At 39.8% G+C, this 23,564-nt stretch overlaps 2 protein-coding genes across 6 annotated transcripts in view; one reads left to right on the plus strand and one right to left on the minus strand.

Moving 5' to 3' along the window:
• insyn2a (inhibitory synaptic factor 2A) overlaps positions 1-19,509 on the minus strand; it is a 43,829-nt gene extending 24,320 nt beyond the window's left edge. Inside the window, exons 1-2 of the mRNA XM_078224376.1 lie at positions 18,341-19,509; positions 7,663-7,734 (exon numbers count right to left, since the gene is read on the minus strand). Of these exons, the coding sequence (XP_078080502.1) occupies positions 7,663-7,734; positions 18,341-19,509 (1,241 nt within the window). The remainder of the gene's footprint in view (positions 1-7,662; positions 7,735-18,340) is intronic.
• Positions 1-23,564, plus strand: part of dock1 (dedicator of cytokinesis 1) — a 617,564-nt gene that overhangs the window by 290,135 nt on the left and 303,865 nt on the right. The gene's annotated exons all lie outside the window — the stretch shown is intronic.

Here is a 23,564-nt window from a genome sequence, read left to right on the forward strand (position 1 = left end):
GTGACCTTTGATCCAACCAAACAGCCCCGACACAAAACTGGCAGGATCTGAAATCCAGCATGGACTTGGTCCGATGGTTATCTTTTTTGAGATATTATACCCATATATTAAGTCTATATCTGCAGTGATTTGAATTTTATATCTCATTATGTATATAAATCTGTCCAGTTGGTATCTCTCTCACTAACAAGAAATGTTGAACTGTATGTTAAAACTAACATAAGTTGGCAATAAAGGAGAGCTTTAACTTTGAAAGATTTCATACCTCAGCATATTGAGTTATCTTCGAAGTGTTAACCTGTCATTAGACAAACCATCAAACTATAGTGCCGAAAGAGGCCATCTCGCCATCGAGTCTGCACCGACTCTTCGAAAGCATTCCACCCAGGCCCTTCCTCTATGCTTTATCTCTTTAACCCCGCACATTTACCGTGGCTAATCTATCTAACCTACACATATGTTTTATCATATTAGTATTCAAAGTACCACAAATTGTCTAGAGGGAAAATTAATTAGTTTAAGAATTCTAAGCACTGCTTTATCATTTATTAAGGAACAGACTGATGTACTTGAACAATCAGCACAAAATTGATATACTTGTGTGCTGCAGCTTTCATTCTGTATCACTTGAAGTAGTTGACAGTGCTGTAAGAGGGATATCAATTTTTGGCAAGTTTACTTGATCCTTCCAGTTTTAAAACTAACTGCTTCATTACATTTCTCATTGAAGTTCTTAGATTTGTTACCTGCACTTGCATTGCGTCATTGCTTTTCAGTTAACTTTCATATTGAAAAACTGCATTGATTAAGGCTCTTTCAGCATGTTAGATAACAAAAATCACAGCTTAGTGGTATCAGTTTGTATGGGCAATCGTTTACATGTTGAGTTCTTTATGAGGACTGACCATGAACACAGGTTAGGCATTATAAATTAATTATTGATTGCTTTCTTGCAGCCTTTTGTGACCATGTTATTTGCAGTGAGAACTCAAGATCATTAGAAATGGGACTTTTTTTTCTACACGAGGAACATCGAGCTATATAAAGTTGTGTACTGAAGAATAGGATGAAAAAATTATTAGATTTTTTATTAAAAATCACACTCGTCTGGTTCACCTACCATCCTGATAGTATTATCTCGATTATGGAGTTGTGACTGGTTACAGCAGACTCAGACATGACCAAAAGGAAATCCCAAATGCTAGAAAGCTTGGGAAACTACAAATCCAAAGTCAACCGATCCTTTCAAGCATACTATTCTTAACATGGCCAAAGTACTCACATATTATATCCCAAAATGTAATTTTTTGGGAAAAAAAATCAAACTAATTTGGCTTTGCATCTGACTAGGGTGTCTCTTTCATTGTTGACCACTGGGATGTTGTTTCCACAAATTAACTTTGAATTTACCCACTTTGAAGTATGAATCATAGAATCCCTGCAGTGCAGAAGGTGGCCATTCGGCCCATCAAGTCTGCACCGACCACAATCCCACCCAGGCCCTACTCCTGTAATGCCACATATTTACCCTACTAATCCCCCTGACACTAATGGACAATTTAGCATGACCAATAACCTAACCCACACATCTTTGGACTGTGGGAGGAAACCCATGCAAACATGGGGTGAATGTGAAAACTCCACACAGACATTGACCCAAGGCCAGAATTGAACCCGGGTCCCTGGCACTGTGAGGCAGCAGTGCTAACCACTGTGCCACCATGCCGCCCCAATATGTTTTCTGCTTCGACTGTCTTAGACAGGATGAAATAGTTTGTCGGAGCACAATAGCATTATGTGTAGTTCCTACATAAAACTAAAAACATCATAATCCTATCCCTCCACCCCCTCATTTGGGTTTCTCTCTAATGTATCCTTTCCAAAATTGAAATATTATTTTTTTTGTACTGTGACAACATAGCTGGAGACAGTATTTTAAGTGGGGGTCACACAAATGATTTATAAAGTGGCAGGATTACCTCATTATCTCAGTTCAGTATTGACCTTGTACCGCATCTCAACAACATTGCTGCAGATTATTTATAATCTGATATTTACAATGCCAGAACATTTTCAAATTGTTCTTATTCCAGAGGGGCTGTTGGCTTTGCTTTCAGCTTATGGATAGGAAAAATGACATGGAAAGCAGTGACTCATATTGCAGCAAATCATAATTTTTCCAGTATTTTTAAATAGTTATTAGGAGCAGAAAGTTGGCACTGGATTTTACGAGCTGTCTAGGGACAGGCTGGGAAGCAGATGAGTCTGTAAAATGGCGTGGGATGTCAGAGTTTGAAGTGCCCTCTCTCTCCTGCCACCATAGCATTTTACCAGCAGTGAAGGTGAAGGACCACCCTCCTATCAAGAGGCCTAATTGCGCCACTTGTTACAAATACCTAGTTCACCGTTCCTGTTAATATTTTCGAGATAATGTTTTGAACTGGGAAGATTAAAGTTTAACTGCAGAAAATGGGATAAATGCAACTAACTAGTTTGGAGGCTATTACAATCAAAAGGTGGGGGTCATGTTTACTGCTAGAAGGGTAAGATCCTAAAACAGGTGTGCTTACTTAGCTGAAGAGCTAGAAATGTGGGGGCGAATTTTCCCATTCTGCCCTCCCCAGGAATCGTCGCGGGCGAGGCGCAGACCACGGGAAAGATCCGTTGATCTCGGCCGGGATTTTCCAGTTTCGGGGCGAGCGTGGCCGGAAAATCCCACCTGTGACGTTCCTGCTACTTGCAAAGAAGTGCAGTCCAAAGAGTTGCTTTGTTTTGGGACTTGGAGCTAAATTAGTTTAAAATCATTCAGTCAACTATGAAATGCTACGTCACTCTGGGGATGATAGGAACATAAGGTTCTTTGCTTTCAATGTATCAATATATTTTCTGAGCATTTTGAAGCAGGGGAAGAGGCGCCACGCTGAAAATGTGCTGCTCTTAGCAGGCTCTAGGCAGGTAGGGCACAGAATAAGATCTGGGAACCATTCAGTACAGCTGTTAATTGCAATTTGGACTGTGTGTGGTTTGCAGCTCCCAGAGAGGCCCTGGAAGCTGATCTGTGCAGATGTGGTTCAAGGGAAGTCCTGGGGAGTTGACAGAGTGGCAGAAGTCTGTTCAAAGTAGTTAAGACTCATTGATAGCTTGTTGTAACTGAGAGACTGAAGTTCAAAAAAATCCAGTGAATCTAGTGGCCTGCAAATAATTTGAGGTATACTGGTAATTGGAGGTGGGAGTGCAGCTTCCTGAATTCCGTGTCTCAAGAGATGAAAATGAAGCATCGTGAGTTGAGCAGTCCTTGAGGCTGTCCAAGTTGAAGTGGCTTTTGAGTAAATTCAGAGGCCAGATCTTCGAAAGTGAGGATTTGATGTTTGTTGAAGCATCTCCTGCATTTCAAATGTCTCGGGCAAATTTCTGCTGCTTCTAAAAAGCTATAATTTCACTTGTGAGGAAAACAGAGTTTGAATGAGAGATTGTGACTCTCAGTGGTCACTGATGTCTGGGAGGGTTGCTGAAAAAAACCATGGGATATGTCTTGGTTACATCTGCCATTTAATGTGCAGTGTGGGTTTGACCATGGTTTGCCTGTTAACCCATGATTACCTCATGTTTATTCTGAATGTTAGAGTATGATAGATATTGTAGATTGTTTTACTTTTCAGACTTGTAAAGATTATTTTGTTTGTTTAAAACCATGGAACCTTGTGGCTTTATTCTCTCAGTGGGTAACTGAGATTTCAAACTTTCTCTATTTTGAACAAAATGTTATTGGTCTGTATTAGAGTGTAACATTCTTACGTGGCCAATTACAGGTTTCTTCTCAGCACCTCTAGCATTTTATCAATAGTTGTGGGCTCTCTGCTTTGTGGGGAGACCACCTGCTGAGTCTTAGCAGCCTCCTTGTGCGCTTAGGGAAGAACTGCCTTCCTAATCAGATACACACTGTTCACCATGGCATTGGCTACCCTCGCAGCTACAGGTTATCTGGCTTCACCAAACACCCACCCCCATCTCCTTGCCAGACCTCCCTGATTGCCCTCGGCAATTCAAGATTTCACTCACATATTTTCAAGGACGACATCCTCTCCACTGAGTGCACTCCCAGCTGTGGCCACCATTTCCATCGGTGAGGATAACTTCTTTTCCAATGGGTGCAGTCCCAGCCATGGGCATTGATGAGACTGAAGAGCTGCCTGCCTTCTGATTGGTTGGTAATTGTTGGGGATGGATTCCTGTCTTTTAAAGAGATGGGAGTCCTAGTGACAACTAGTTAGTTGTTAGATAGCCTAAAATGTGGCTGGGGGGGGCCCTCAAATAGTCAAGGCTTAAATGGTTTCTCATGTCATTCTGGCTGCTGAGGGTATTTTTGCCATGCTGATTAAACTCAGCCCACAGTTTTGATAGTAAGACTGAGGAGGAGAAATTTATTTGTGTAGACCACTCAGAAATATCTTGATTCCCAGGTAGCACTGGGCCACTACCTGCGTGATCCACATACCACTCTACATAGATATTATTGAAAAAGCCCATGAGGACCATAGCCGTGGAGCTGCCTACCATGGTGAACCAATGTTAAATCTGGAATGAACCAACCTTAAGTCTGCATTGTGCTACTCAAATGTGAACAAATTTTTTCCGGGTGTCTTATGGATCAAATGTGTTATCTACAGGATAGCATGCTAAAGGAATAACAACGCCTCTTTTTAAAAAGATCAGAAGCAATATGATGAACATGATGTGGCCATATTATTTTCCTTTTTAATCCAAAATGCAGTAAAACCATACTGCCGGTTGTTACATGGAGCAATGACAAACCTTATTTACATGTTAGATAATTACACAAGTAGAAAAAACAGAAAGATAATGACATTGATTGAATTCATGAAGTGCTAAATTAATTTTGGCAGAACACATTTCTTGCACCCTCAGATATTTTGAAAGGCTTTTGGTGGGAGGTCTTTGACTTTCAAATGCTTTGATTTTGTGTGGGAGAAGAGATATGCATACCTATTGCACGCATCTGAAGTGCTGAAATGCTGGGTATTCCTATCAGGGCCAAGGTGCAGCCATATGAATTGGGCCTACCACTTAGAACTTATAAAATTCCACAGTCAACTGATACAGGCAGGGATTTTCTGATCTCGTTCACTCCGCCACCGCTGCCTGCACGAATAATTTGACACTCAGCCAAAACTCCATTCACTGTAGCGGGACCAGAGAATCCCAGCCTCGGGCGAGGTTGAAGGATTCTGACCACTGTCACTTTTGACTATCTTTCAGAGCAAGAGAGGCTACCAGATTTAAGGAAAGGAGCTTTCTCAGTCACCTCATACCTTTTCAAAAGTAATTATTATACATTAGTATACATGCATTTCAAGCATAATCACTTTATTGGAAACCAGACCACCTGTACACTTAATTGTGGAATTTCTAAATGTTGTGTTGCTACCTTTACAAATGCACAGGATTCCTCTCAAGATCGTGACCCCGCTTGCTGCTGGCGGGCACCCAACTTCCTGCTGAATTGGGCATTCCCGCTGAGTGGCAAAATCACTTGGCCTGCCTCCTGACCCCGATCAGCTTCCCGCTCCAACCCGATAATTATGCAAATCTACTGATTTGCATTTCATTAGTGGGCTGGAAGCCGATTCAGCACCCAGCTCCCCAGCCAGAAGTCACACAGTTGTGATTTGGTGATGCTCCTGAAAAGCTGGGCCCTGGCACAATGGGATTCAAGGGGAGCAAGGTGGTAAGAGGCCTGCTTTAAAGTTTTCTGCGTTGCATGGGAGATTATGCATGACAACTGGGAGTAGTGGGTTTGTGCTGGAGGGAAGGAGGGGAAATCGGGGGGCTCCCCATACCCAGGATGGGGGTGCCCCCCATACCCAGGATGGGGGTGCCTTGGCTGTTCAGCTTCATGGTGTGTTTACTCCGAGATAGGCACTTAACTGATAAAGGTGTTCATTCCTATTTATGTCCTGTAACAGCTGTGAGGTCTCATGTTCAATGCCAACTTCATGCAACTTGGTTATCTGGACCCAGGCATACTTGATTCAGCAATCCACTCTAAATCTGGCCTAACCCTGGTTTTATTTAATAACCTCAGCTGTTGGCAGCCCTATTTGAACTCTTCTCACTCGCAGGATATGTTAATTGACCAAGAGCTCTTCCCCCTTGTAAGTCTGGATGAGTGCAAGCTGTTGGCACACCTCATGAAACTCCCTTCATTGACAGTTCCACAGCAGATGAGCGAGGGGAATCGCCGAGGTTAGTGGACATGAAGATCAGATGCCCCAGTTGCAGCTGAAAGATGTACCGGCAGACAGCCAATGTTACATCAAAAACCTCATTATTGAAACATACAGTGAACATTCTATTAAGGCTTATGCTCTCTGTCCCTGCCCTGCAGCTGCTCCCTCTTGTCTCATCCTTATCCCACTGCATAACATTTGTAATCTCGGAACTCTTCTGAAGGTCACTTAGAGTTGATTTGGGTGAATCGTGCCCCATGTACAAAGCATCAAGCAGGCACAATCAACATGATTTGGCCCAGCCACATCAGTGCAGCGATGTTGCAAGCTGAAGATATGGGCACTGAAAACTCTAGTAACAGCTTTTCTTTGAATTTATTTCCATACCTTACAAATATGCCCTATTTCTTCGAAATTGATGGTCGAGTGGGTAAGATGTTGGACTTGAAATCCAATGAAGTCTCCCCATGCAGATTCAAACCCTGCTCACTGGGAATCAATAGTTGGGGGTCAGTTTAGCTCAGCTTACTGGACAGCTGGTTAGTGATGCAAAGTGACGTCAACAGTGTGGGTTCAGTTCTCTTACTGGTTGAGGCTATTCATGAAGGCCCGCCTTCTCAACCTTGCCCCTCACCTGAGGTGTGATGATCCTCAGGTTAAATCACATCCAGTCACAGCCTATGGTCATCTGGAACTTTTACCTTTATTTCTTCGGGAGGTTGAACAACTGCAGGTTGATAAGATTGCTTACTATGGATGAATTTACCTACTTTGTTTTAAAAAGAAGTTCATTTTCCACACTTAGACCACCCGCCCAGCTTAGCCCTCATTTTCTTTCTGATCTCGTGTGAGTTTGGATTTGTATCATTGTTTCTGCAACATTTTAGCATTCTTGTTGCTTCCTTGAACCTCGTTACCATTGCTGCCAAAGAATACAATATCTACCTAAAATAGAGGTGTGATGCACCAGTGTATTTGCCAGGGTATTAATTTTTCTCCACTAGCTTGATTTTGCAGATTTTCCCCATTGAAGTAACTCTTTCCTTTTAAAGTTAATGTGATGATTACTCAAGCGCAACAAATTCTGCTCTTTCCAGTGATGCCCACATCCCATGAAAGAATTTTTAAAACCTACAACTGTAGTTGTTGATTCAAAGAACTTGTGTGGCAGTTACCATTGCTAGTATTCCAAAGGATGGTGTCTTGGGCTTTCTTGCATTGATTGAGAAGGCATTGTTTATAGAGACTTAAATACATTCAAAGAACAAAAAAGAATTAACTGAAGGAAGGTCTTTGTTACGATTAAGTAATATTTAAAAATATACCTTTTTGAGACAGAACAAGAAACTTGAATTTCTAGGGAGGTGGTAAGTTATCAAAAATGATCTTGTTTTTATTTTGTTCAGTACCTTACCTATAAATGATGCACGCACTGTTTCGGCAGGTGTCACAATTTGCAGTATCCTGTCCTGTTCGATAGGAGAGCCTGTAAAGATAAGAGTGCACATTATATTGTAAAAGTGAACTTAATTAGTTTTGAGGGAATAGTTGAAAAGTAACTGGGGAATTTTTACGTATTTCAGTTTTTGTTTTCCAGTTAGCATTGACTTATTAAATTACCAGCATTTAATGTGAGTGTTACTTTTAAAAGTTTCATTTTAACTTAAATATTTAAATTGATTGATCAAAAATATCTCCTTTCCATTTTCAGGATAGAAAAATAACCTTGACATTTGTTTTTCAATCATAATATTTAATTTGTTTTTCATGCCATTAACATGGAAAACATGTTAATGTTAAAACAATTTCAGGCAGAATTTCCTTTGACACTCAGTGTATTGCACGTCAATATGATCATCATAACATTTTTAAACATTAACATTGGTGTCCACTCCACCAATGTATGACATACCTCTCCAGTGCTCTGCAGCCTTTCACCAAAATGAATCTTTATAGGTGCCTGGTTGTTGCACTTTCCCATCAAGGTTATAGAAAAAATATCAGTGGTTCATAAATAAAATGGAGAAAGGGTATACTTATTTAAGAATAACAGAGAAAGTGTGCAACATTGCACAGTGGTTAGCACTGCTGCCTCAGAGTGCGAGGGACCCGAGTTTAATTCCGGCCTTGGGTGACTGTGGAATTTGCGCGTTCTCTCCATGTCTGCGTGGGTTTCCTCCAGTTTCCTCCCACAATCCAAAGATGTGTATGTTTGGTGGATTGGCCACACTAAATTGCCCCTTAATGTCCAAAGACGTGTAGGATAGGTGGAATTATCCATCATAAATGCACACGGTTACAGGGATTCCAGCTGATTTGTTTGACTCATCATTTGCCTAGAATCTGACATATAATTACAATAAAGATTTTTGATCCCACTGATTGTATATCTGATGCATTTGCTTAGGCTGCTTGGATGACAGATATGATATGTCTGTATTTAACAATTAGAACCACTATATTTTATTAGCAATATGGAGAGACAATTATGATTTCCTTTGATTGTTGGCCATTTTGTTGTATGTGGATGTTTGAAAGAGAAGCTCTTCCATTTTTATTTCAGATTGTATTTTGGAATTGCCCCAAAACCCAATACTTTCCTCAGATGACATGCCCTCAGAATTTTCAAATTCTGTCCCCAGTGAGCAATTGCTGTAGTTTTAGCCATTCCACTAATCTTACCAGATGAACCTTGATCACAAAAAGCAATCATTCTCAAATCAGAGCTTTGTTGCCTGATCAGATACTTTGTCCAAGCTATTGAATTTTTCCTTACCACAAAAGTATTGATGATATGCCTGGTTCTTTGTTGTCCCATCAAAAAATATTTTTGAAAGGTAAGTAGTTACGAGACCACCATATTGTGTATGAGATAAGGTAACAAACCATTGGGAATATCATCTGAATTGATGCCAGTTGTACCAGATTTTGGGTAACTATTTTACTGTTTTTAAATAAGGCAAGGATATTAAGACTATGAAAAGGATGAGGAGAAAAGCTATCCTCACTTCCAACAAGTCCAAGGAGCTCAGATTTTTTCACTTTCAGGATAGCTACTATTCATTTAGCTTCCACCCTACTATAAATTCAGATCTTTTGCAGCTATCTTCTCAATTTAGTAGGTTCAATAGGTTGTGATTTTAACATCTTGCTTCTGTGGAAATTGGCAATTTTCAGTATTAAACATATAATAGCATAACTCTGATGTCGCATTTTCTTTTCTTTTTGTTCTCTTTTCTGTCATTCTTTGTATATCATGTTTATTAATTCAACTTTTAAATATATATATATATACATATATGTATAACAATTACATTCTTATTCCCTCTTTAACCATGAGTATTTGATTGATATGGTCAGGGTATTTTTGTTGCACCTCCCACCTCCGTGTCAGCAGGACTGTTGAAGAAGACTTGTGACCACCAGAATAAGAGAGACAAAGGAGGGATAAAGGGATCTGGTTTGGTTTATTTGATTGATCCCAGTGCTCTACATGGAGAGATAGTCATTCAAAAATCAATTTTTATATATCATTTAACTTGTATGCTACCTAAAGCCGTGAGTCATAGAGGACCATTACTTCCACCCAGCCGCGTGAGGTCCTGGCCTGCTGGAATAAAGGAGTTTAAAGTGCACTGACCTGCTCTGGTAAACTTTGTTTAAACCACTGCTGAATAGAGCTGCTTGAAGCCTGCAGGGAAAGCGTTTCTGCCAGCTACAGTGTGGTGCAACCCCAGCGAGCACAAGGAGGCCAGGTCTCTTTTTCTACGACACTGGCTGCCGGAAAGCAGATTGGTTTAAAGGGCCCAGTGAAATTGACCAGCCAGGGAGAAGGCGCGTGTCCAGCTAAGTATTTTAATTCATTTCACAGGATGTGAGCGTCACTGGCTGGGCCAGCATTTACTGACTGTCCAGAACTGCCCTCCATTTCAGAGGGCATTTGTGAGTCAATCACATTGTTGTGGATCTGGAGTTACCCGTAGACTAGACCAGGTAAGAATAGCAGAACTAAATGGGTTTTTATGAAAATTGACAATGGTTTCATGGTCATCATTAGACTTATAATTCCATATTTTTATTGAATTCAAATTTCACCATCTGCTGTGGTGGGATTTGAACCCAGATCTTGCTCTGGATCTCTGGATTACTTTGGATTACTAGTCCAATGATGACACACTGCCTTCTCTGAATGGAATTTGACTGACCTGGGAGGGGGTTGGGACACAGTAAGAAGTCTCACAACACCAGGTTAAAGTCCAACAGGTTTATTTGGTAGCAAATACCCTAAGCTTTCGGAGCGCTGCTCCTTCGTCAGATGGAGTGGAAATGTGCTCTCAAACAGTGCACAGAGACACAACATCAAGTTACAGAATACTGATTAGAATGCGAATCCCTAAAGCCAGCCAGGTCTTAAAGGTACAGACAATGTGGGTGGAGGGAGCATTAAACACAGGTTAAAGAGATGTGTATTGTCTTCAGACAGAACAGCTAGTGAGATTCTGCAAGCCCAGGAGGCAAGCTGTGGGGGTTACTGATAATGTGACATAAATCCAACATCCTGGTTTAGGCCGTCCTCATGTGTGCGGAACTTGGCTATCAGTTTCTGCTCAGCGACTCTGCGCTGTTGTGTGTCGTGAAGGGCGCCTTGGAGAACACTTACCTGAAGATCCAAGACTGAATGCCCGTGACTGCTGAAGTGCTCCCCCACAGGAAGAGAACAGTCTTGCCTGGTGATTGTCGAGCGGTGTTTATTCATCCGTTGTCGTAGCGTCTGCATGGTTTCCCCAATGTACCATGCCTCGGGACATCCTTTCCTGCAGCGTATCAGGTAGACAATGTTGGCCGAGTTGCAAGAGTAGGTACCGTGTACCTGGTAGATGGTGTTCTCACGTGAGATGATGGCATCCGTGTCGATGATCCGGCACGTCTTGCAGAGGTTGCTGTGGCAGGGTTGTGTGGTGTCGTGGTCACTGTTCTCCTGAAGGCTGGGTAGTTTGCAGTGGACAATGGTCTGTTTGAGGTTGCGTGATTGTTTGAAGGCAAGAAGTGGGGGTGTGGGGATGGCCTTGGCGAGATGTTCATCTTCATCAATGACATGTTGAAGGCTCCAGAGGAGATGCCGTAGCTTCTCCGCTCCGGGGAAGTACTGGACGATGAAGGGTACTCTGTCCACCGTGTCCCGTGTTTGTCTTCTGAGGAGGTCGGTGCGGTTGGGAGGCAGGGCGGATCAGAGGGAGGGATATTACAAGTTGGAGGGGGCTGGGGTTAGGGGAATCCCTCAGGGTGGGAGGGGAATGCATTGGGAATACTCTGGGGATTGAAGAGCCAGGGGTTGGGGGATTCGGACTGTAGGGGCATATTCCATGTAGGGCTTGGTCTGGGTGTTTAAGATAATTACGCTGAAATTAGAACTGTTTTTATTTTTTCTAACTCTTTCAGAGTAACTATTGGTGTAAAACTGGTGTAAAAATGCCCAGTGCAGTGCAATTGTCCAGGTGATGTTAAAGCCTCTGACCAAATGCCGCATAAAGCCTTACCTGGGAACTTCCGAGAGGGATTCCCCAGTGCATTTTTGGGGTACCCCCCAAATCCGACACTGGGGAGCCAGGAAGTTACTGGCCAAAGTCATTGCAGCACAGAAGGAGGGCATTCGGCCCATCGGGTCCATGTTGGCTCTTGGTAGGGCAGTCCAGTCAGTCTCATTGCCCAGCTCTATCCAGGGATGAATGGTTAGGAAAAACCTAATTTTAAAAAAACTAGAAGTAAGCAGTCTTTTTTGACAAAGTTAGATCTTGGCTGTAACTCAATTTTATTTTGAGCTATTATGTGCTTCCAAGTGAAAAACAAGCAGCGTGCTTTTTTTTCTGGTAAAGGATCCTAAATTAAAGGATAAGGAAAAATTCAATTCTTTTTCCAAGTGAAAAGCAGGGGTGCAAAAGTAATTCTACATGTCAGGGTTCTTAAGTTAGTTTCTATTCTCCATAGCACAGGAATTTCTGTTGTTGGAAATTGAAAACAATTTCCCCAAAGAAATAGTAATATCAGAAGCAATATTGCATTTGCAATTTGTAGTGTCCCTCGGGCAGCAATGAAACTTAAAGATTTTAGAAATGTTGAAAATTGCTAACAGCAAAAGATAGCTGTAATGTGTATTTTGAAAGAAATATTTGTATTCCCCTATAATGTTATTGTAGCAAAAATAGTTCTCAATATAATGACATCCTGAATCCTTGTAATAGTGCCAATATTGGTTGCTAGTTCGTAGAGACCAAGAGTGTTGTTTGTCTAGAAGCAGTTGTGAACATTAGTGCAAAAGCTAGAAGGTTTACCATAAAGTGTTCTATATTGTAAATTAAGGTCTGTGAGATTCCTTATATAAATTATAAAGCTGCAAATTAGATGTGACTGCAAGAAAGCAGCATTTTTTCAGTATTGTTTTGCATGCAAGTTATTTTGGCCTGGATTTTCACTCTTGGGTAGGGAGCGCAGGTTGGAGCATTTCTCGGCTCCGCAAGTTTGACCTGGGAAAAAAGTTGCCCTGGAAGTTGGACTTTTGTTCCAGGGTGGCAGGGTTCTCTGGGAGTCACACCACTTTGCAACGGGTGAAAAGGCTGGCTGGTTGGAAGGCGTCCCTGTGCTCTGGCACTGTGTTGACAGTTTAAATAAAACATAAAATAGCCCTCCAGTTCACACTGCCACAAAGCCCCCCACCACACTCCCAAAGCTCATTCATGCCATCCCATGCCCCACCCACCCTCATGGACCCTTCATACCAACACAAATTCCCTCTCTGTCTACCCTATGGCCTTTTAGAGCCCCTGTGCCAAATTAGTACTAACTTATGTGAACCAATGCCCTGACAATCGACTTTATTCTTTTATACTCACCCGTGCCACCCAGTATCCACCATGGGCATACTCAGGACCCATGTTGAGATTAAATAAATAAAGTTATATTCATTGATGAATTCACTATTTAATAAGAAGTCTTATTCATGCATACCCATTCAGTATATTTATATTCCAACAATTACATCCTTATAAAAGCAAGCATTTCATTCAAGTGCTTAATCCCCAAGTAGAAACAAACGTTGGAATTCATAGTCCCACTTCAAAAGTTTATAGTCACTTTATTTCTCGAGGAATTAAGGGCTATGGGGAGAGAGCGGGTAAATGGAGTTGAAATCAACCATGATTGAATGGTGGAGTGGACTCGATGGGCCGAATGGCCTTACTTCCGCTCCTATGTCTTATGGTCTTATGGAGCTATCAAAAAAACTGTGAAATGGAAGGCAACCTACTATGAAAATGGAAGGTTGTGTTATAAATCCGCAGCATTAATCTGGTAATGTAAGCCCTCAGGCATATGTGTCTGAGGACACGTACTAACAGACTCAAGAACAGCTTCTTCCCTGCTGCCATCAGACTTTTGAATGGACCTACCTCGCATTAGTTGATCTTTCTTTACACCCTAGCTATGACTGTAACAGTACATTCTGCACTCTCTCCTTTCCTTCTCTGTGAACGGTGTGCTTTGTCTGTACAGTGCGCAAGAAACAATACTTTTCACTGTATACCAATACACGTGACAATAATAAATTAAATCAAATCAAATCAGACAGAGCGAAATAGCAAGCATTTTTAAAAAGTACTCCAGATAGTTTTTTCAAAGAGTTATGGTGCGGGAGTTTTAAATGCTTAACATTTAAGCTTGTTTGTTGCCTTGGACAGTTCATTTTGACATTGAGCTTGACAGTAAAGAAGTTCATTCATTTTTTTTACACACATTCATTCCTACTTCAATCCCTAGGGGTATCTGACCTACTCCAAAGTTTGCCCATAACCATATCCATAGGGGTGCCTTACTTCTGTAAAAGAGTACCCCACCTACCCAAGTAACTCTCCAAAGTTCAGTCCTGCTCCAACTAGGTCAGACCTGTGCTTGACATGTTTCACACACTTGGCTCCCCAAAATCACAAATGAATGGAGGCAGTTGCTGATTAAAATGGGCAGTTGCCTCTGCGAAATTGTAAGTGCACACCCTGACCCAGGTCCATTTCCGCCTCCATGAAAATGGTAGGTGCTGGGTTCAGGGTTGGAACTTCTGGATTTTAAGCTCACCCGCCATTTTTGCAATGATGGAGAGTCTCTCCGCCATTGTGAAAATCTAGGCCTTTAACTTGCTTTTGGTGCTGTCTGAAATTGCAGTGTGATTCACAATTTTTATGTTCTAAGTTGCACGTGATGCTATTGAGCAATTGCATGCCTAATTAGATGATCCACTTATTTTCATACCATGCCATACATATTTGTGGATCTAATTTAACTTTTTCCTCTTTATCTTCACCTGTCCAAAAGAACACATAGGGAGGCGATCATACCTTCTTGTCCCACCGGTCAATGGGTGGGGCAAGTGGTAAGATCGCACGAGAGGCAGAAAATCGGGTTCATGCCCAGTTTCTCGGCTCTGGTGATCATGCTGGGCCCAGATTTCTGGCAAGATCAGCCTCGGGCCCTACCTGGATGCGAGGCTGCTCTCAGTATTTATATCAACGTTAATGCTGATTCAAATATTATCAGTGATCCCGGAATGCTATTGTACAGCTCGCTTGCCTTAGCGGCCTCACCAGTGAACGTCCTCACTGGCCTCGCCGGTGAAGGTCCTCACCGGTGAGAATCATGTATGGTCCCCATCAACTGGGACTTGATATGATAGCCTTGCCGGTAGGAACGGAAGCCATGGAGGCCCTCACTGTCCAACGGGCAGTGCCCCATGGACAGTGCCAGCCTGGCACTGGTACTGCCCACTGGGCACCCTGATTCTGCCAGCCTGGCACTGGCCACTGTGGAGTGCCAAGGAGGCAGGTCCTGAAGGGTGGGCCTAAGGGAAAAGGGTGGGAATGTGATGGGGCAGGGCATAAGGGGAGGTGGGTGAGATGAGCTGAGCACCCTACAACTGTCTGTGGGGCTGATTGACTGGGCCAAGCAGGGCCAGCCATGCTGATGGGGTGGATCAACTGGGTTGGGGGGGGAGAGGAGATATCCAGAGGAGTGGAGAGGCTAGCGATCGCAGAGGCGGTGGGGGGGTGGTTAGCCCTGCCCTGCCCTGCCCCGTCCCCTACTGGTCGGAAACAGATTGTGCATCATTTTTTGCACAAAGTGATGTAAAATTTCATTTGTGGCCTCACCGAAAATACGGATCTGAAACTCCCATTTTCACACTTTTTTGGCACTTATAAAGGCCATATTCCATTTATTATACAAAGCAGGATCACATGCAGCAGCTTTTTTTAAATCTCTAAAGTAATGATAGTGTGCACAATCAATCTTAATATCTTAGGGATATCTTGAACAATTATTTTGTTTACAGTCAATCTTATTTATATAGCCATGTTAAATTAGTGAGGGTTCAAATCTCACCATGGAAGTTTCCAGTTTTTAATTGAGTTTAAATGCTAGTATTGGTAAAAAGTATCCACAAAGCTGTCAGATTGCCAGTAAAACCCAACTGATGCATGAATGTCCCTTGTGGAAGAACACTTGACTCCCTTACCCAATCAAGCATGGTTGTGGTTCCTCGCCCACACTGTATGTTGACTCTTAATTTCTTGCATTATTGTAAGCCACTCAGATGTATCAAGTTGCTACAGCATTGTGACTGCACCTTCACCATATTGACTAAAATGATTCAAGAAGAGGCCCACCATCACATTCTCAGGACAACTAAACATGGACAATAAATGGTAGCCTTGCCATAACACCCATATCTCTGAATGAATAAGAAAACGTTTGCTGCAATTTATGAACTATTGAAGATCATTCAACCTCAAAAAAGGCTGAATTTGGGCCATGTGGGATGTTAAAGTCTCAAACCTATTTCAAGCTCACCCACTTCCACTTTTAATGGAGGCAGGATGAGGGCAGGCAACCAATCTGCTCCCAGGAGGTGGCTCACTCCTTATAATATAATGAGGCTGTGTGGCCATGCACCCGTGCAGCTCAGTGGTAATATTGCTCCTTTTCCTCATCCTCTCCATGTGTGACCTCCCACCACCCTTTTTTCTTTCCAATCTCTCCCTTTTCCCCTCCTTTACACTCCCTGGCTGCAGTCTTTGACCACTCCCCTATTCTTCTGGTCTTCTGTGCATCCTAACCACAAAATAGCATATACCCTACTCCCTCCCTGCCTTCAAGCTAATACTAGGGCAATTATTTCCAATCATGCAATTGAAAACAAAGACCACATATGAAGGCTGATAGTAATTTAATAAATAAAACTCTTAAAGGGAGCAAATAGGCATTATGGTATTGAGGGCTTCCATGAATGTAATACATTAACTGATTAGAAAAGCCATTTATACAGCAGCTAAGCACATAAAGCCATCATTGTTCTTTTTTAGTTGGACGATATTCACATCAACATAGGTCTAGTCCTTTACAATAAATTAAATATATTTTAATAAAATCTGCTTTTTGCATAATGCAAAAACATTATTTTCATTTAGTTACTTGAATCGTTTGATAGCTTAATTTCAACTATTTCCTAAATCACATATTTGTAACTTAAAAGCTAAAAGCTGAAAAACGTTGATTGTTTGGAAACATTTGTCAAGGTTACTGTTCACACCAAGGTGACTATTGCTCTTTGTTGAAAAATCGATCATGATGTCTTGGGTAGAATACATAAAAGACTAGAAATTACTATATTAAAGAGTTAAAATACAGGAAGTAAGAATGTTATATGATCGCACTAATTGCTTGTCCACTAATAACAGCAACAGTAATTTCTTACCTACTGCCTCATATAATCAAATATTAATAAAGTATAAATTGGATTAGTTTCGAAGAGATAACGTAAGTGCTTCCAAATGTACGTCAAATTTACCTTCTGTTTCATTTTTTCTTTATAATTCACTTCTATCAAATATCCCTCTTCCTTGACTGGGCTATTAAAATCCCACATGACTCTTAAAATATATCCTGATCTATTTTTTTCAAAATTGCTGGTTTCGACATTGTTAAAATGGTCTCAGTTGTGTTTCTTTTTCTAGCTAGCTTAAGTTTTAATAGACTTGTTTTATTTTATTTTTCCAGTTTGGTCCAGGCCTTATAATTTGTGGAATTTTAATTTTCCTTAGTTTGGGTTGCAAATCTGATTATTTTTAAAATCAAAAATAACACAATTACTTAAAATCTGAGAACTTCAGATTTAATTCACAAAACAATTTTGTAAGGATTTTTTAAAGGCATTTAAAACAGTCTTTACAGATTGAATTAAATTAAAAAGGAGTTTGTTATCAACTCCTCCCAGTGGAACTTTATTCAGCCATGTGCATATGACTTATGTGCTCCATGTTGATGCTGCTTGATCAAATAGAGATGAAGTGCCACCTACATCAAACAAGCATTGTAATTGTTTTTACAAATGTATTAATGTATTATAACAGATTTTCCTTAATTTAGAAACAGTGTGGTGGAACATCACTAACATGCTCAGTACACTTTAACCATATCACTATCTCACTCTTCAGTTGTGAAATATGATAATCCTCCAGGAAATCATTTTATACCACTTACAGTTCTCACTGGCTGCAGTATAACTCTGACCAGAGGCATCACCACAGTGAAAATACTCCAGCTGGTCCAGGACTTCCTGGGAGACATTGAAATGTAGTGTCACATGAGCAGAACTCTGTGCATTTATTTAACAGGGATAAGAAGAGGTTATTTCATCAATGACCTCATTGTAACCTGCAGTGAAGTGTAACTGGCAGTATAACTACTGGTTGTGTATTGCACTTTGCCTATTGATCCAAAATGCATAAGTGCAGTTTAACTTATTTAGTCCTGTTAGACTTGGGGTTTAGAAATTTGGGGAATCCACATAGAATTTTACTGATCAATATATTACAATTGAGTCATCTGTTTTATGCAGTATGCATTTCATTAATAATTTTGACATTTGTCCTTATCTCCCACTTTCTAGATAATCATGTAACAGTTCTATTCCTGACTTCTGTTATTTGGACATTCATTTTTAAACTAGTATATACATGTATACCTTTTCATAAAACAATTTTTTGTGGTCTTACCCTTCTCTGAGGGCTTCACCTTTTTCTAATTCTTGAATAACCCCAAGTAACACCTTAATGGTTTCCTGACTGGAACTGATCAGGTTTTCCATTATTTGCAGCTGTGCTTTCAGATCCACCGCTTCTGTAAGAGGCATGATGTGCTGATTTGTCTCCATTACAGATACTGCTGTCTGATTAGACTGACTTTGACTTTCATCTCTGGGTGTAATGTTTGATACAGTGGATTCAGAGGGCTCTCCTTCACTTTGCGGGGACTGTAATGAACAGGCTTGACTATTCACTGGCAGAGAATGCAGACTGGTTGGATGCAAAGTTCTTTCATGCACTTCCCGTGCTGTCACATTTTGTGGGGAGTCCTGTGTAAAGGAATTAGAAGATTCAAGCTGTTTAAGTTCACAGTTGGCTTCTGTTAAGTGGAAGGAGGAGCACTCCGTTAGCTGCAGCTCACATAGCGCTGATTGATTAAAGTTCTGATTTTCTGATGCCCCCTTATCATATTTTGCCATATTGCACAACTGGTAATTTTGCTCAGTTGGGTCAGAATCTGTCAACTTTAATACATGAAAGGGCTCTTCTGGATCTTTGCTGCTTGAATCACCAAAACTGTCTCTATCAGCTTGTTTATTCAGTTTGATGAAAGTATTATTTGAGCTGATATCTGGGTTCTTTTGATTTCTCCCCTCTGCACTGCTAATAGTAAATGCTCCTGAGTCTTTATTGAGCTTACTATCAACTGCCCAATCATTATTTTGTCGCCTGAATGTGTCAACTGTTGGAGCAATTTTAATGACATTCACTTTCTTCCTTTCCAAAGGGAATGTCTGATACCGCTTTTTGAGATCAGGTGATGTCTGCACACCTGTGCTTCTGGTTACATTTGGGATTGACCTCCGTGCAGGCACTGTCATGTATTTGCAATACGCTGCCTTATAAGAAATAGCTTTCATTTGTTTTTTGTCCAGTTGCTGTGCTGCAGAAAGTCTCTTCTCTTGTTCATTCTGAGCTTCCCGAATATCTTTAAATCTCACCTGTAGGGCTTTATTTCTTTTTCTAATCTGCCTATTTGGATCCAGTACATACTTCATTTCCAGTGTTCGGCAAGCTGCTTGCTCAGCTTCATTCTCTGTACTTGTGAGTTGGCATTTGCTTGGTTCCTTACTCACCATCTTTTACCTACAATTGAAAACAATGGAAATAATTATTTTAAACGCAGTTTGCAATGTGTCACAAACTAAAAGTATAAAAATCTTTGTTGCAAAATTATCATTGAACTGATACAATGAACTTGTCTCCACAACAAGATGTTGTAATTTAAAAATATAAGCAGTGGTAAACACCAATTTCAGATCACACCTATTTAAAAGTGCTAAGTTTATGCATACATAAACAAAAACTTAATTTCTAAACCAAATTCCTCCAGCGCTAATAAACATGTTTGCAAGTTACTGAAAATTAATTTTAGGCTATGTAATTCATTTCTGAATTCATTCATCCCTCTCAACTCCATCCCAGTGGCCTACTGACTGATTTCACCAGAAGAATATTCTGCTCCTGAATGCATTACAGCTTAAACCTTATGGCAAAACTGGAAAAACATAATTTTGTAAATCTGATGGTTTTGCTAGTCTGTGCTAGGGCCACTATTGTTTTGGAGCAAGACTGGCTTGTCTCAAGATGAGAGATTAACTGAAAACTATCTAAAGTATCTATCAATACCTGTGACACTATTAAATCAAATCAAATAAACATCTAATTCTTGAAAAGATATTTCAGAATATATCATCACAATTGTTCATGATGGTGTTTCATTGCAATTAAACTTTTTACAATAATATGCATTTATTAGTATACACCTGGAATGGAGATGGTGCTGGAAATGAAGCAATAGACCTTTCCAAGAAATATATAATCTTTGATTTGAGTGAACGCACAAGCTAAGTACAAGCAGGTGCTGATGAATTCATTCAGGGAATCAGCAGGCAAAATCCCCTTTAGTGGCTTCAGAAATCAAGTATTGTCAGTTTGACAGCAATGATGTATACGCCTGATTTTAAAAAAAACACTTTATATTTCTAGCTTTATTGGACTGTGTTTGAATAAATCTGAACCTTCGCTACTGAGAATATTCATTTACCAAGATTGGTTTGCAGTAAGAATGCGGTCTCCTTACATTCCAACAGAAAGGTATGGGATGCGTACCAAAAAGGATGCTTGGTCCAAAAGGAAAGATTAGAAATCTTATTTTTCTAAGTAAACTTGATGGGGACAACAGATGAAGTTTCACAAGCATCTTAGATATGATTAATTACTGGGTTTCGACAGCCATTCACTTTGTTTTATATTAGAGTCTAATTATTTTGTTTTAGGCTTTAAATAGGGATTATTTTAACCCTGTGAAGAGAGAAACTGAGTTATTTTTTTTGAGTCAGTCTGACTTCAGAGCTCTGAAGAAGTGTCATATGGATTCAAAACTTTAATTCTGTTTCTCTCTCCACCAGGTGCTACCAAACTTGCTGGGTTTGCGAGCATTTTTGGTTTTATTTCAGATTTCCAGCGTTTGCAGTATTTTGCTTTTATATTGAATCTACCATTAGTCTGGTACCTCAGCACTTCCTTTTAAATCTCACATCTGGTTGAGCTTCACAAAGGAGACTCCTGATTTCTTGCCCCACCTCTGTCCCAATATGTTTAATCCTCACTCTGCTAACATCTTGCCATAATCATTTTAGTGAAACCCAACTATGAAAACTAATTAGGCCTAAGGCCAATGCCAACGGGTGAATGGCGGACTCGCAATGCCCAACAGCAAAAATGTATCCCATAATTAAAATGATGAAACTTTTGAAATGTTCTATTGAACCTTCATATCTTTTTTGATGCTTGGGTGTTGTTCTACTGCAGAATGATTTATGGTATTCAAATTCTATTTACTTTCTTTAAGCCCAAAAATTAGTGCGTTAAAAAGTATAAAATAGATTTTGTTAAAAACATTACATTTGCAGCCCAGACAGCACAACATAAAGAGATATTGTTTCCTTTAAACCTGCTACAGGTGAATTGTCTTGTTGTTACAGTTTATAAAAAAACGCTACTTCAGATAACACTGAACAGCTGAATAGAGGTTACCATTTCCAAAATGAACATTTTCCTTTTTATCTTTCTTAACTTCATGTATCATAGCAACAGGCATTGTATTGTTCACATGCATACAACCCTTTTACTCCTACGTTCTTCATTCTTTTATTCAGTTCTTTATTTTCACAGTACATTTTATGGCAGCTAAAAAGAAAAAGAAAGGCTCTAATTACATTGTACCTTTTAGGTCCTCAGAGGTACCAAAGGACTTTACAGCCAGGGAGTTACTTTTGAAGAGAGGTCACTATTGTGCTGGAAAAGCAGCATCAAATTTGCACACAGCAAGCTCCAACAAGCAGAAAAGTTATAATGACTAGATAATATTTTTTAAATGTTGGTTGATGGATAAATATTGATCCACCTGAGAGAGGAGACAGGGCCTTGTTTTAACATCTGATCCAAAAGAGTACAATTCCAACAGTCAGTGCATCCTCAGTATTGCACTGGTGTATCAGCATAGAATTTTGTACACATCTGTGGAGTAGCACTTGAATCCACGACCATCTGACTCAGAAGTGAGAGTTCTACCAACTGAACCACAGCTGACACAACATCTAGGTCCCTATGTAGTAACAGATTATAAAAAAGGAGCTAATTTAAGAGATAATAAAAGTGATGTCGGGAAATTTAGTAAACATTGTGCTGGCAATAATTTGTTCTTTTGATTTCTAAATTCTGTGTGACATCAATAAGAAATGTCAAAGGCAGAAATGCCTTGAAAGTGGAAAGTACTTGTAATTTTGCACAATTGCCTCCTAAACGTTATGCACCATATTTATGTAACTCATAATTCATGATGTGGACAAATATCACTGTAGTTCCAGGACAATTCTACTCTTCACCTGATCCAAAGGCAATCACTCAGAATGTGTTGGAAGATACAATTTGAATATCTTGAACTCCATATATTACAAGACCATTAAATGCTTAAAATACTTTAAGGATACTTTACAATTAAACATGCAATGAACCTGTGGTGTAACTGTTTGAAGGATTATGTCCTCTCAGCTATCACATAATCCTCATACTTTTTGAGGTCTATACTTCAAAATTGTCTCTTCTGGTTCCTACGATTGTTTTTTTTATGGCATGTAACATGATATGAGTTACTTCCTGTTTAATATAAAGTGATTCATAAAGAATTTTCCAAAGTCAAAGATAGAACATATTAATTGTTAATGATGCTAATTTCTCAATTTTTAATTGGTTTGGTTTACAGTTCATGCTTAATGAACACATTTATTAGCTTTCAAACAGCTATTTGATTATCTATGACGTTCATTATTTATTATATATACTGGATTATATTTCATAGCGTGGAGAATTGGAAATTTCACTTCTAAAATAAATAAAAATGCAGTCAAGATATATGTCTTGTAAATAATGAAATTGAGTATAATTTGGTATGGTGCCATTTTTTAAAGAAAAGCAGAAAGTTTGTGACATCTGTTTGAAGTGGGATTATGCATTCTAGTTGTGATATTACCTTTGGGTTACAAGTTATAATTCTTTCATATTTTATACCCAAGTCATGATTCTTATTCAGTATAAATAAGAAAATATTAATTTCTCCACTTTATCTGTACCAACAATAGATTTTTACCAAGAAGTGCTATTTGAAATTGTCGTGTTTCAGTGCATCTAATGTAAATTTAGCAATGACAAACTGACCAGGGGCATACTCAACTGAATCAATTGTTATGTAGATTCCATCTGCAATGAATTCTATATGCATATCAGTTCCAAATTGAAAAAGGTCATATAATGCATAAATTTCTTTAAACAAATAAGTTTTAGTCAAGGATCAGAGTCTTTTACAGTATTTTACAGCTCTAGTTAACAAAAGCAGGCACCTTTTAAAACCTCATTTAGAGCTTCCAGTAAAAAGTATCACTTGCATGAAGATCATCCCTAGCAAGCTGCATGAGACGTAAATTCTATTTAATACTTGATATTATTCAAAAACATTGGACAATAAATGATTTCCTGTTATTTTAATTTTTAAGTCTACTAACACTAAATCAACTTCATGAAAAGCTGAAGTGAAGATATTGATGGAATTCCGTTTAATAATATTATGATGAAG

The sequence above is a fragment of the Mustelus asterias genome, chromosome 11 (assembly GCF_964213995.1).
Source record: "Mustelus asterias chromosome 11, sMusAst1.hap1.1, whole genome shotgun sequence".
Taxonomy (NCBI): Eukaryota; Metazoa; Chordata; class Chondrichthyes; order Carcharhiniformes; family Triakidae; genus Mustelus; species Mustelus asterias.